Source organism: Salvelinus sp. IW2-2015, linkage group LG4q.1:29 (genome assembly GCF_002910315.2).
Source record: "Salvelinus sp. IW2-2015 linkage group LG4q.1:29, ASM291031v2, whole genome shotgun sequence".
In the NCBI taxonomy this organism is placed as follows: Eukaryota; Metazoa; Chordata; class Actinopteri; order Salmoniformes; family Salmonidae; genus Salvelinus; species Salvelinus sp. IW2-2015.
In genome coordinates this window covers 45,109,511-45,123,644 of record NC_036842.1, presented here as the reverse complement: position 1 = coordinate 45,123,644, position 14,134 = coordinate 45,109,511, and the positions used below count along the sequence as shown (strand labels likewise).

Sequence of the window (14,134 nt, the reverse complement as noted above, 5' to 3'; positions counted from 1 at the left end):
TTATCYCAGCAGAGTGTAACTCGTGCAAACAGAGTATAGTAATGTGAAKCGTGTGTGTTTCATATGGTAACAAAGTGTGGTTTTTAAAAAGAAGTGTATAGTTTTTACAAGAGTGTTTAATTTTGCAAAGGATCTGTAGTGTTTTGCTAATTGGGTGTGTGGTTGTGCTAATTGTGTGTAGTGTTTTGAAAACACGGGCCCTGTTTTGAAAATCGTGCTTAAGCAATCAAAAAAAACTGTAATTCTATAATAGAAAAATCTTTAATCATGCAGCTGCGAGAATGAGATCTCTGATTTCACAGGGAAGAACTCGAAGAGTAAATGGTTACATGTCCCTTATATAGTGGGAGGTGATAATACAATCATGTTGTTTACACAATAGTTATTTCATACAAGCAACAGGTCCAGAACACCAGAACACACAGGTCCAGGCCTTGTGTTAGACTGCAGACATACCAGCTAGCTGGGGGCGGGATTCTGCTACAGAGATGGGGCAAGGATACTGGGCAGCTGGGAAGRCACTTGGAGAAACGTTACATATGAAGCTCCCTCCTTCTGTACCAAAAGGGCCTCTCCGTTTCGACTCTCATCCGTCACCAGCTTCAAGAAGTTCTTGGCTACCTCGGAGACTCTGAAACGAAACATGTGACAACACGCCCTTAGCATACTGTAAAACAGATCAACCCGCTCTGCTCTTCCCTACCTAGCAGTGAGCATGGAGTACACAAACCTGCCTACAGGTTGCAACACTGACAAGCCCCTGTTGTTACTAGTGAATTCTCTGGATGGTATGGAGCAATATTCTGGATTGTTATCAGTTGACTGTCTTACAAACCATGCAAGGTATTAACGTCTATTTGTTTGTGGGATGCGATTTTGTAGCATACTGTCATTGTGTAAATCACCACAACACTGTAGTTTAGTAGGTAGTTTGTTCACTGCTCTAAATGTGTTAGTGTTCATTGTAAGTGTGTGTGCTTCTGTGCTGTAGTAGGCTACATGGGGTGGGGGTAACGAACCGAACACTGCCCATCTAATGAAAGGGGCTGGGGAGGATAGACTCACTCAAGCACACCAAACTTTTCCAGTAGTTTCTCTGCCACTCCCCTCAGACCTGCGAACTGTCCCGCAGTCGCCTCTGAACTCAGGGAGGAGAGGATGGCGGTTTGGACGAATGCAGGGCAGAGGACATTAATTCGCACCCCGTAGTCACACAAACAGGAGACATCCTGTCAGAAAACACACACAAGCATCAGTCCCCGTTTACTGTCCACTGACGCAGGGAACCGAAATTGAGCATGAGGAACTAACGTTCAGCTATTATTTTTGTTGTGGTTTTCCTGTGCAAATGATCAAATGTCCTGCTACCACGTTCTCTCACAGTTACAATGCAAATGCAGCAGATAGCAGGAAAAGTAGATGTCATTTTTGTCACCCTGGTTGTATGTGCTGCAGAGATATAAGCAATCGTCTTTCTGATCTGATGTCTGCTTTTACTCAAAGATACTTAAGTGCTCTGAAGGATCTAAATCAAACCTGTTGTGCATCCCAAATGGCACCCTATTGTGCACTACTTTTGACCAGGGCCCATAGGGACGCCACATTTGAGACAAATCCTAATTGTGCGCGTTAGTCTAATAATCTACATACTCTGGCTCTTTGGAATCAATTGACTTCACACAGTGCATGATCAAAATAAGCATGTGAAGTCACACTGAGAAATTGTCTACGCACCCATGCCTAGAACCCTGAGTTTTTCCTGACCATGTGGCCTGGCAAGGAAAAACTCAAGGCCCTTGGTAGAACCTATTACTGTAGAAACTCCTGGCCATTTGCTTTTCCCAATCCTCCTGCCTTTAGAACCCTATGATCAGTGTCTCACCCCTGGGTGGAGAGAATGATGAAGGCTGTTGTCAAAACATCTGTTTGTTTGACCTCTGCAGCTGCTAAAGACCGAGTGGAGCACACCATTTCCTGATTCTAAGAGGGACATACCGCCATAGCCCGACTGAACCCCACCACCCCGTGTTTGGTGGCTGTGTAGATGGGAGCAGTCAGCAGAGGACCCAGACCTATGGAAAGGCAGAGAKATATCATTTCAGTTAGATGTCAAAACAGAAGACACAAGGGATGCATCCCAAACGGCACACTATTCCCTATTTAGTGCACTACTTTTGACCAGGGCCCATAGGACTCTAGTCAAAAGTTGTGCACTTAATGTTCCAAAATGATAGTGAATCGAGTGCCATTTGGGTATCGGGAGTCAGCCAAGGAACTCTTGAATTGTCACTATAATAACTGAAGTGGAACGTAACTGACGTGGAAGTACATAAAATGGACACTGCACCTGCCATAGACGCTACGTTGATGATGACCCCTCCCTGCCCTCTGTTCTGCTTTTTCATGTGCTGGAGAGCCAGATACGTGCCTCTCACCACTCCATTCTGTAGGGCAGCACAGGATGATCATAACAGTACAGCAGCCAAATGTGCTTAACATTATGGAATAGAAACAATCTGAACATTTAAGAGAGTATTCCCAAAATAAAAACAAGACATGAAAATGGAAAAGTCATAAAAGATGAAAAATAAGAAAAGAACTGCCATAAAACAATCATAGTCCTATAAACAGAAGAGCAATGACAATACATATTCATACCAACCACTTAACATACTTTTCATAAATGTGTTTTCTATATGTATGGTGTGTATCTTACACAGACAAGACAAGTTCTGTCACGTATAATCTTATATACGAGCACTTCATAGGCAAAATATTCGACGCTTTTTTTCCGACTGCTCAGCTAACAACCAAAATTYTTTTTGGCAACAGCTTCCCTAAAGACTCAGAATAAACTCCGTACTAATGCAACAGAAAAAAATACTTAATCTTACGAGGTTTATAGACACACATTTCTCCCAGTTCGTCTCATCGATGATACCAGCGTTGTTGCAGACGATGTCTAAGCCCCCAAACGTCTCTACCGTTTTCTCAAAGGCATCTGTCAACAGAATATACATAGAAATGTCACCATGAGCTGCAAAGTGAAGAAAAAGGTGCGAGGGAGTTACTTCTCACTTGTTATTTTGGGTGTGTTAGTAAATTCAATCTGGAGTGACAGAGTGCGCTCAGGGCGTTCTTAAATTCAGAGCGTTGTTAGATTGTCCGGAAATTCCAAGCGTTGGTGACTAACTGTGCTGCTGAAAACTATTTAATTACGCTTTTTTCAGACGTTTACTGACACCGGCCATATTCAACGGGTTTTGAGCGATTGTAAATTCATCAGTTGTTCTACGCTCTCCAACGAGAATGAAATCGGAGTAGATAGCCAGAGCGAATTTACAAACGCACTTTGCTGCTCAAAGTTCCTCAAGCATATTCCAACAAGATGTATAGATTGGAATAATTGTATTTTCCCCAGAGGAAACTTCAGTTGTGGCAAGTCGATAATTGTAGCCTAATATTTATCTTTGTTCATCAACATTATCGGAAATCACTACCTTTTAGTTGTTCCTCAGATTCAACGGTGCAGGTAAGAAACAGTGTTCTGTCTGGTCCATATTCTTTATCAAAGGCCGCCTTCAAATCCTTCCCCCCTGACTCATTTATATCCAACAGGGCTACCTAAACACACAGGACAACCAATATATTACTTTTACTAAAGAAAATCGTGTAACATCGAATAAATCTATTTTGATTACGTTTTTTTCTTTTAATATTAGAAATKATTTACAAAACGTAACGCACATTGTAGCATGTATTCTGACAGTGAAAAACAAACCAGTTTCATTGATGATAACACTGACGCGCACTCTTACCTTTGCTCCTTCTTGCAAAAGAATTTCTGAGAAACCTTTTCCCAAACCTTCTGCCGCACCAGTCACTAAAGCCACTTTGCCATGTAACGCCATCACTGAAACAAGGTAGCCTAATAAGCAGAGAAGACGCGGTAACAAACTTCTTCAAACTCACACAAGAACTACACTTTTGAAYTCGCGGAGAAATGTTCTAAACTCAGTGCTGAGTCCATGTCAGAAGCGACCTGATTTGGCAATCAAAATCCTTRAATGACGTCGGATCGTTATTTGAAGAATAGCGCACGCGCATTGTAGAACGGTGGTACACCTTCAGCAAAGACAGTACAGTATGAAGATAGGCTAAAACTGCTTCTGCAATAAATATCCCCGATCACGTAGGCGATGTCATGGCTCAGTTGGCTAGCAAAGGTCATGCGTAGAAACACGTCATTGGGTCMAACGGCCGTCTCGTGCCGAACTGCGCATGTGTGAGCCGTCAATTCGAAGGCACTCCGACTTAATAAAGTAGTTTTTTGACGAAAATGAAAACGTGTCAGTTTGTCACTTTCACGAGGTTGGAGTAATAACATGTTCAACTACTTAAGACATTGGCTCGAATCTAGGTTGTGCCTTTAGATTTCGAGAAAATTAATAACTAAGTAAAGAAATAGCATTTCTCTTACCCCAAACTCCGGCCTGAAATTTTTGGTCTGTTTCGCGATGTTGCGCCTCTGAGTTTAGAAACTCTGTGCCTTCAGGCTACAATTTTGGGGGGCGCTGTCCTRGGACCCTTAGTTATGGCTTACTAAAAACCTTTAGCTAATAATATTAGCATAATTGGCTGTATTACGTATTTATGCAAAACTTTTTAAACAGACTGAAAATAGCTGTTATAGTCTGAATCATTATGGAATGAAGAAAATACTGTATACTGGAGTCATAAATCAAATCAAATCAAATGTATTTATATAGCCCTTCTTACATCAGCTGATATATCAAAGTGCTGTACAGAAACCCAGCCTAAACCTAAAACCCCAAACAGCAAGCAATGCAGGTGTAGAAGCACGGTGGCTAGGAAAAACTCCCTAGAAAGGCCAAAACCTAGGAAGAAACCTAGAGAGGAACCAGGCTATGAGGGGTGGCCAGTCCTCTTCTGGCTGTGCCGGGTGGAGATTATAACAGAACATGGCCAAGATGTTCAAATGTTCATAAATGACCAGCATGGTCAAATAATAATAATCACAGTAGTTGTCGAGGGTGCAACAAGTCAGCACCTCAGGAGTAAATGTCAGTTGGCTTTTCATAGCCGATCATTGAGAGTACCTCTACCGCTCCTGCTGTCTCTAGAGAGTTGAAAACAGCAGGTCTGGGACAGGTAGCACGTCCGGTGAACAGGTCAGGGTTCCATAGCCGCAGGCAGAACAGTTGAAACTGGGGCAGCAGCACGGTCAGGTGGACTGGGGACAGCAAGGAGTCATCATGCCAGGTAGTCCTGAGGCACGGTCCTAGGGCTCAGGTCCTCAGAGAGAGAGAGAAAGAAAGAATTAGAGAGAGCATACTTAAATTCACACAGGACACCGGATAAGACAGGAGAAATACTCCAGATATAACAGACTGACCCTAGCCCCCCGACACATAAACTATTGCAGCATAAATACTGGAGGCTGAGACAGGAGGGGTCAGGAGACACTGTGGCCCCATCRGATGATACCCCAGACAGGGCCAAACAGGAAGGATATAACCCCACCCACTTTGCCAAAGCACAGCCCCCACACCACTAGAGGGTTATCTTCAACCACCAACTTACCATCCTGAAACAAGGCCGAGTATAGCCCACAAAGATCTCCGCCACGGCACAACCCAAGGGGTGCGCCAACCCAGACAGGAAGACCACGTCAGCGACTCAACCCACTCAAGTGACGCACCCCTCCTAGGGACGTCATGGAAGAGCACCAGTAAGCCAGTGATGCAGCACCTGTAATAGGGTTATAGGCAGAGAATCCCAGTGGAGAGGGGAACCGGCCAGGCAGAGACAGCAAGGGCAGTTCGTTGCTCCAGAGCCTTTCCGTTCACCTTCACACTCCTGGGCCAGACTACACTCAATCATATGACCTACTGAAGAAATGAGTCTTCAGTAAAGACTTAAAGGTTGAGACCAAGTCTGCGTCTCTTACATGGGTAGGCAGACCATTCCATAAAAATTGAGCTCTATAGGAGAAAGCCCTGCCTCTAGCTGTTTGCTTAGAGATTCTAGGGACAATTAGGAGGCCTGCGTCTTGTGACCGTAGCGTACGTGTAGGTATGTACGGCAGGACCAAATCGGAAAGATTGGTAGGAGCAAACCCATGCAATGCTTTGTAGGTTAGCAGTAAAACCTTGAAATCAGCCCTTATCTTAACAGGAAGCCAGTGTAGGGAGGCTAGCACTGGAGTAATATGATCACATTTTTTGGTTCTAGTCAGGATTCTAGCAGCCGTATTTAGCATAAACTGAAGTTTATTTAGTGCTTTATCCGGGTAGCCGGAAAGTAGAGCATTGCAGTAGTCTAACCTAGAAGTAACAAAAGCATGGATTCATTTTTCTGCATCATTTTTGTACAGAAYGTTTCTGATTTTTGCAATGTTACGTAGATGGAAAAAAGCTGTCCTTGAAACAGTCTTGATATGTTCGTTAAAAGAGAGATCAGGGTCCAGAGTAACGCCGAGGTCCTTCACAGTTTTATTTGAGACGACTGTACAACCATCAAGATTAATTGTCAGATTCAACAGAATATCTCTTTGTTTCTTGGGACCTAGAACAAGCATCTCTGTTTTGTCCGAGTTTAAAAGTAGAAAGTTTGGGGGCCTCCCGGGTGGCGCAGTGGTCTCGCGCACTGCATCGCAGCGCTAGCTGAGACTCTGGGTTCGCGCCCAGGCTCTGTCGCAGCCGGCCGCGACCGGGAGGTCCGTGGGGCGATGCACAATTGGCCTAGCGTCGTCCGGGTTAGGGAGGGTTTGGCCGGTAGGGATATCCTTGTCTCATCGCGCACCAGCGACTCCTGTGGCGTGCCGGGCGCAGTGCATGCTAACCAAGGTTGCCAGGTGCATGGTGTTTCCTCCAACACATTGGTGTGGCTGGCTTCCGGGTTGGATGCGCGCTGTGTTAAGAAGCAGTGGCWTGGCTTGGTTGGGTTGTGTTTCGGAGGACGCATGGCTTTCGACCTTCGTCTCTCCCGAGCCCGTATGGGAGTTGTAGCGATGAGACAAGATAGTAACTACTAACAATTGGATACCACGAAAAAGGGGGTAAAATTAAAATTAAGAAAAGTAGAAAGTTTGCAGCCATCCACTTCCTTATGTCTGAAACACAGGCTTCTAGCGAGGGCAATTTTGGGGCTTCACCATGTTTCATTGAAATGTACAGCTGTGTGTACATTTCATAACTGCATAGCAGTTATGTTTTCGAATGACATCCCCAAGAGGTAAAATATATAGTGAAAACAATAGTGGTCCTAAAACGGAACCTTGAGGAACACTGAAATTTACAGTTGATTTGTCAGAGGACAAACCATTCACAGAGACAAATTGATATCTTTCCGACAGATAAGATCTAAACCAGGCCAGAACTTGTCCGTGTAGACCAATTTGGGTTTCCAATCTCTCCAAAAGAATGTGGTGATCGATGGTATCAAAAGCAGCACTAAGGTCTAGGAGCACGAGGACAGATGCAGAGCCTCGGTCTGACGCCATTAAAAGGTAATTTACCACCTTCACAAGTGCAGTCTCAGTGCTATGATGGGGTCTAAAACCAGACTGAAGCATTTTGTATACATTGTTTGTCTTCAGGAAGGCAGTGCGCAACAGCTTTTTCAAAAATGTTAGGGAGGAATGGAAGATTCGATATACGCCAATAGTTTATTATATTTTCTGGGTCAAGGTTTGGCTTTTTCAAAAGAGGCTTTATTACTGCCACTTTTAGTGAGTTTGGTACACATCCGGTGGATAGAGAGACGTTTATTATGTTCAACATAGGAGGGCCAAGCACAGGAAGCAGCTCTTTCAGTAGTTTAGTTGGAATAAGGTCCAGTTTGCAGATTTGAGGGTTTAGAGGCCATGATTATMTTCATCATTGTGTCAAGAGATATAGTACTAAAACACTTGAGTGTCTCCCTTGATCCTAGGTCCTGGCAGAGTTGTGCAGACTCAGGACAGCTGAGCTTTGGAGGAATACGCAGATTTAAAGAGGAGTCCGTAATTTGCTTTCTATTGATCATGATCTTTTCCTCAAAGAAGTTCATGAATTTATTACTGCTGAAGTGAAAGCCATCCTCTCTTGGGGAATGCTGGTTTTTAGTTAGCTTTGCGACAGTATCAAAAATAAATTTAGGATTGTTCTAATTTTCCTGAATTAATTTGGAAAAATAGGATGATCGAGCAGCAGTGAGGGCTCTTCGATACTGCACGGTACTGTCTTTCCAAGCTAGTCGGAAGACTTCCAGTTTGGTGTGGCGCCATTTRCGTTCCAATTTTCTGGAAGCTTGCTTCAGAGCTCGGGTATTTTCTGTATACCAGGGAGCTAGTTTTTATGAGAAATGTTTTTAGTTTTTAYGGGTGCAACTGCATCTAGGGTATTGCGCAAGGTTAACTGAGTTCCTCAGTTAGGTGATTAACTGATTTTTGTCCTCTGACGTCCTTGGGTAGGCAGAGGGAGTCTGGAAGGGCATCAAGGAATCTTTGGGTTGTCTGAGAATTTATAGCACAACTTTTGATGCTCCTTGGTTGGGGTCTGAGCAAATTATTTGTTGCGATTGCAAACGTAATAAAATGGTGGTCCGATTGTCCAGGGTTATGAGGAAAAACATTAAGATCCACAACATTTATTCCATGGGACAAAACTAGGTCCAGAGTATGACTGTGGCAGTGAGTAGGTCCAGAGACATGTTGGACAAAACCCACTGAGTCGATGATGGCTCCGAAAGCCTTTTGGAGTGGGTCTGTGTCCTTTTCCATGTGAATATTAAAATCACCAAAAATATAATATTATCTGCTCTGACTACAAGGTCCGATAGGAATTCAGGGAACACAGTGAGGAACGCTGTATATGGCCCAGGAGGCCTGTAAACAGTAGCTATAAAAAGTGATTGAGTAGGCTGCATAGATTTCATGACTAGAAGCTCAAAAGACGAAAACGTCGTTTTTTTTGTTGGTAAATTGAAATTTGCTATCGTAAATGTTAGCAACACCTCCGCCTTTGCGGGATGSYCGGGGMATATGGTCACTAGTGTAACCAGGAGGTGAGGCCTCATTTAACACAGTAAATTCATCAGGCTTAAGKCATGTMTKAGTCAGGCCAATCACATCAAGATTATGATCAGTGATTAGTTCATTGACTATAACTGCCTTMGAAGTGAGGGATCTAACATTAAGTAGCCCTATTTTGAGATGTGAGGTATCACGATCTCTTTCAATAATGGCAGGAATGGAGGAGGTCTTTATTCTAGTGAGATTGCTAAGGCGAACACCGCCATGTTTAGTTTTGCCAAACCTAGGTCGAGGCACAGACATGGTCTCAATGGGGATAGCTGAGCTGACTACACTGACTGTGCTAGTGGCAGACTCCACTAAGCTGGCAGGCTGGCTAACAGCCTGCTGCCTGGCCTGCACCCTATTTCATTGTGGAGCTAGGGGAGTTAGAGCCCTGTCTATGTTCGTAGATAAGATGAGAGCACCCCTCCAGCTAGGATGGAGTCCGTCACTCCTCAGCAGGCCAGGCTTGGTCCTGTTTGTGGGTGAGTCCCAGAAAGAAGGCCAATTATCTACAAATTCTATCTTTTGGGAGGGGCAGAAAACAGTTTTCAACCAGCGATTGAGTTGTGAGACTCTGCTGTAGAGCTCATCAGTCTCCCTAACTGGGAGGGGGCCAGAGACAATTACTCGATGCCGACACATCTTTCTAGCTGATTTACACGCTGAAGCTATGTTGCGCTTGGTGACCTCTGACTGTTTCATCCTAACATCGTTGGTGCCGACGTGGAAAAACAATATCTCTATACTCTCTACACTCGCCAGTTTTAGCTTTAGCCAGCACCATCTTCAGATTAGCCTTAARGTCGGTAGCCCTGCCCCCTGGTAAACAGTGTATGATCGCTGGATGATTCGTTTTAAGTCTAATACTGCGGGTAATGGAGTCGCCAGTGACTAGGGTTTTCAATTTGTCAGAGTTAATGGTGGGAGCCTTCGGCGTCTCAGACCCCGTAATGGGAGGAGTAGAGACCAGAGAAGGCTCGGCCTCTGACTCCGACTCACTGTTTAATGGGGAGAACCGGTTGAARGTTTCTGTCGGCTGAATGAGCGACACCGGTTGAGCATTCCTACAGCATTTCCCTCCAGAAGCCATGAAAAAGTTGTCCGGCTGCAGGGACTGTGCGAGGGGATTTATACTAACGTTACTATCTGTACTTACTGGTGGCACAGACGCTGTTTCATCCTTTCCTACACTAAAATTACCCTTGCCTAACYATTGCATCTGAAGCTGGGCTTGCAGCACAGCTATCCTCGCCGTAAGGCGATCGTTCTCCTGTATACTATGAGTACAGCGACTGCAATTAGAAGGCATCATGTTAATGTTACTACTTAGCTTCGGCTGTTGGAAGTCCTGACGAACCATGTCCAGATTAAACGTACAGAGTGAAAAAATTGAGTGAGGGAAAAACAAAAAATATAAAAACGTAAAGTTGTCAGGTAGCAAAGTAAGGTTGGCAACAAAACGCACAGCAGCACAAAAACAAGTCTGCAAGTTATTTTGTTTTGAGATCCTAGGTATGTATATTTCTATATATTATTTTGAAATTCACAAATCTTGATCTTCTTTCTCTCCACAGTCCAACCTACAGCAATACATTCCTCCCTTTACAGTACCTACCCTTACAGAAACATAATACTGTAGTTGCATATTTGACCACTAGATGGGAGTAAATAATCATGTGTCATAATAGTCTGTCAATGCTTCTTTTACTTCCTCCCTTTTCCTTAAAGAGCTCTGGTAGGAGCTCTCACCCATCAAGACTTTTGAGATCAGTATTGATGTAGGAAAGGTTATAAAAAAGGAAGCCAAGTGAACTATGTAAATACATCTGCAGTSCTCTGTCATTCTGTATTGGAACTGTCAATTTTATATATTGGTTGTGTTTCAACAAGCAAGCACAGTCTTTAGACATGCTCATCATGAAAAGGTTACACGATTTAAAAAAAACATAATTGTTATGTTGCCAACAGACACTATTGTGAAAAATAAGGACAATAATTAAAAGTGTCTATACAATTCAATCAATCAAATCAATCAAATGTTCTCAGCACACTATAACAATTATTTCAAAATGAAATATTACTTCTTCCATAGTTAAATACCACAACTTTTGAAAAAAATAAGCATAAAAAACAAAAAGAAATGCATAAAACAATATAAGCATATGTCAAAAGCTCAATGCATGATTAATAGAGTCTCAGCCAGGTCACTCATGATACAAGTCAGTATTCAACATCCATCCATTTCGGCCTAGTTAAATAAAGGTTAAATAAATAAATAAAAATACAATTCTGAGGACGTCGGGAGATGATGTGGAAACTGGCCACAGCAATAGAAAGTTATTCTTGTTTTAAGCCTATCCCAACCCTTAACCTTTACCTTAACCACTCAGAGTTAATTCCTAACTTTAACCCTAACCTTAGAAATGTGAAGTTAATGCCTAAACTTAACCTTAAACACTTCAAACTTTTACATTTGGAAGAACTCCGAAATTTGAAATTTGAGAAACATGGATGAATGTCTAATTCTGACGTGAGACTGTGAGAACTAGTTGTCTATCGACTGTAGTCACTATCTGTGTGTGTTCTCTTGGTCATCTTTCTGTGAGGGACGATAGGAGGGAGGGGGGTAGCAGAACTATCAGTTTCTGTCACGTATGGCACACCCTACCCTGATAGCTGTTCCTCCACTCACTGGGAGGGGTTGATTACAGGAACATCCCACAGACAGACAGCACACTGGGAGTTCACTATTCATAAACTTCCCATCAGAATAACTGGTTATATTCAAAAACCAAAACACATCAACTCCACTGTAACTCCACAGTAAATGTAGGCCTATACTCCCTCACTCACCAGGGTACCTGATTACAGGAGCATCCCACAGCACACTGTGAGTTTACTGTTCATAACCCGACCTCCCCACCAGAGGAGCTAGTTATATTCAAAACCAAAACACATAAACTCCACTGAATAGCCAAATGTAGGCCTGGCTATACAGTACTCCTTATTCATCAAGGTATCAGAATTACTGCTCAATCTTACCTAGGATCTAAAGTTCATGCTGTGTGTGTGTTTGTGTGTGTGTGTGTGCGCACCCTTCTCCTATTTCCAAAATAGGAGAAACCTGAATATTAGGTTCCCTCTCTTCCCAAGGGGATTTAATAGGACTGTTGCCAGAAGGGTTTTAGTAAGCATACTTGACAAGACTGTGCATGCCTTTGAATCTTTTTAAAATAATAACACTCCATCATTGGCCTACTTATGATAACATGTCAGCTAAGTAAAATCCATTCATGATTTTTCCAATACAGTTATGTTATGCAAATGTGAAAGGATGGACAATTTGCCAGTTACATTATTGTGAATTATTTTATGATGGGTTTAATTAAACAGGATTTCCACAAACACAGTGCAGCTTGAGGGACTGAGTGGAAGTGGTGGTAATACAGATGTAGGATCTTAATTTGAGCCAGTTTGCTACTGCAGGAAATAAATAAAAATGTGAATCATTATGTGGAATATTATGAATGGACATTTTTGTKGGGGTTGATACATTTTTCTTTAGGGCAAATCAAGTCTGAATTTTCTAAGTGTAAATTATACACGTTAGAAGCCTTTTTAAAAGACAGGACAATTCTCAGCAACAAAAGAGTGATCAAATGAAGATCCTACATTTTGTAGTGAAACGGCCCATTGCCTTCCTGGGAGACTGAGATAGCACCAGCTGGCTTAGCAAACAACCGATCGATAGAATGAATGCGCTAGTAATCTAGTTAACACCGGTAAAGTTGTCTGTTTAGTTTAGGGATCAGGGAGAAAACACAATAACTCTAAAACAGTGGAAAGATTGGTCCTGTGCAAAATGTGTTCAAGAAAATAAAAAACTGAGAACGCGATGAAACGCGTTTTCGATAAGACTTCAGTTCATCTTGGGTGCATATTTGAGATGTGGTTGAAATACGGTCTGCTTGCATAACAGTGTCAAAGATAACACATTACACACGCATTCACATTTTCTAAAGAGATGCTGAAAGAAAAAGGTCATATTTCTCCACACCTGTTCCCGAGACAAAATGGACATTTGTTGTATAATTTTACTGCAAGAAATGCATAATTATGCAGGAGTTAATATTATATTGCGCTACATATGAGAGTTCATAGGCCTACAGTAAGTGTCCATATTTCAGTTACRATTCCATTTAACCCATATTAATTTAAATTAGGCATAAATTAGGCATATTCTGTTTATTCATGGACACAGGGATACTCATGAGTGGGATATCAAAGGTGCGTGTAAACAGCTTATCCAGAATAAGATCTTAAGCGGGATATGAGCTACTATCCGGAATACCGTGCGCATGTAAACTTAGGATCAATCAATCAATCAATCAATTTATTTTAATAGCCCTTCGCTACATCAGCTGATATCTCGAAGTGCTGTACAGACACCCAGCCTAAAACCCCAAACAGCTAGTAATGCAGGTGTAGAAGCACGGTGGCTAGGAAAAAACTCCCTAGAAAGGCCAAAACCTAGGAAGAAACCTAGAGAAGAAACCAGGCTATGGGAAGTAGGCCAGTCCTCTTCTGGCTGTGCCGGGTGGAGATTATAACAGAAAACTATGCCAAGATGTTCAAAAATGTTCATAAGGACAAGCATGGTCAAATAATAATCATTGAATAACTTTTCAGTTGGCTTTCATAAGTATGCCGATCATCAAAGAGTTGAAAAACAAAGGTCTGGACAGGTGACGGCTCCATAACCGCAGCAGAACAGGCTGAAACTGGATAGCGAGCAAGGCCAGGGGACTGGGGCAGCAAGGAGTACACCACGGGCTGCAGTACCCGACGCATGTGTCCTAGGGCCCAGGTCCTCCGAGAGAAGAAAGAGAGAAGGAGAAAATTAGAGAGAGCCAAGATTTTCAAATGTTCATAAATGACAAGCATGGTCAAATAATAATCAGGAATAAATCTCAGTTGGCTTTTCATAGCCGATCATTAAGAGTTGAAAACAGCAGGTCTGGGACAGGTAGGGGTTCCGTAACGCAGGCAGAA

At 42.8% G+C, this 14,134-nt stretch overlaps 1 protein-coding gene across 1 annotated transcript; it reads right to left on the bottom strand.

The window, feature by feature from the left end:
- Positions 1-242: 242 nt before the first annotated feature.
- Positions 243-4,080, bottom strand: zgc:56585 (SDR family oxidoreductase). The gene is made up of 7 exons (XM_023984792.2): positions 3,819-4,080; positions 3,501-3,624; positions 2,895-3,001; positions 2,348-2,444; positions 1,996-2,072; positions 1,066-1,229; positions 243-631 (listed from the first exon to the last, which is right to left on the bottom strand). Exons 1-7 carry the CDS (start codon positions 3,909-3,911, stop codon positions 481-483), a joined length of 813 nt encoding a protein of 270 aa, XP_023840560.1. The 5' UTR covers positions 3,912-4,080; the 3' UTR covers positions 243-480.
- Positions 4,081-14,134: the final 10,054 nt, after the last annotated feature.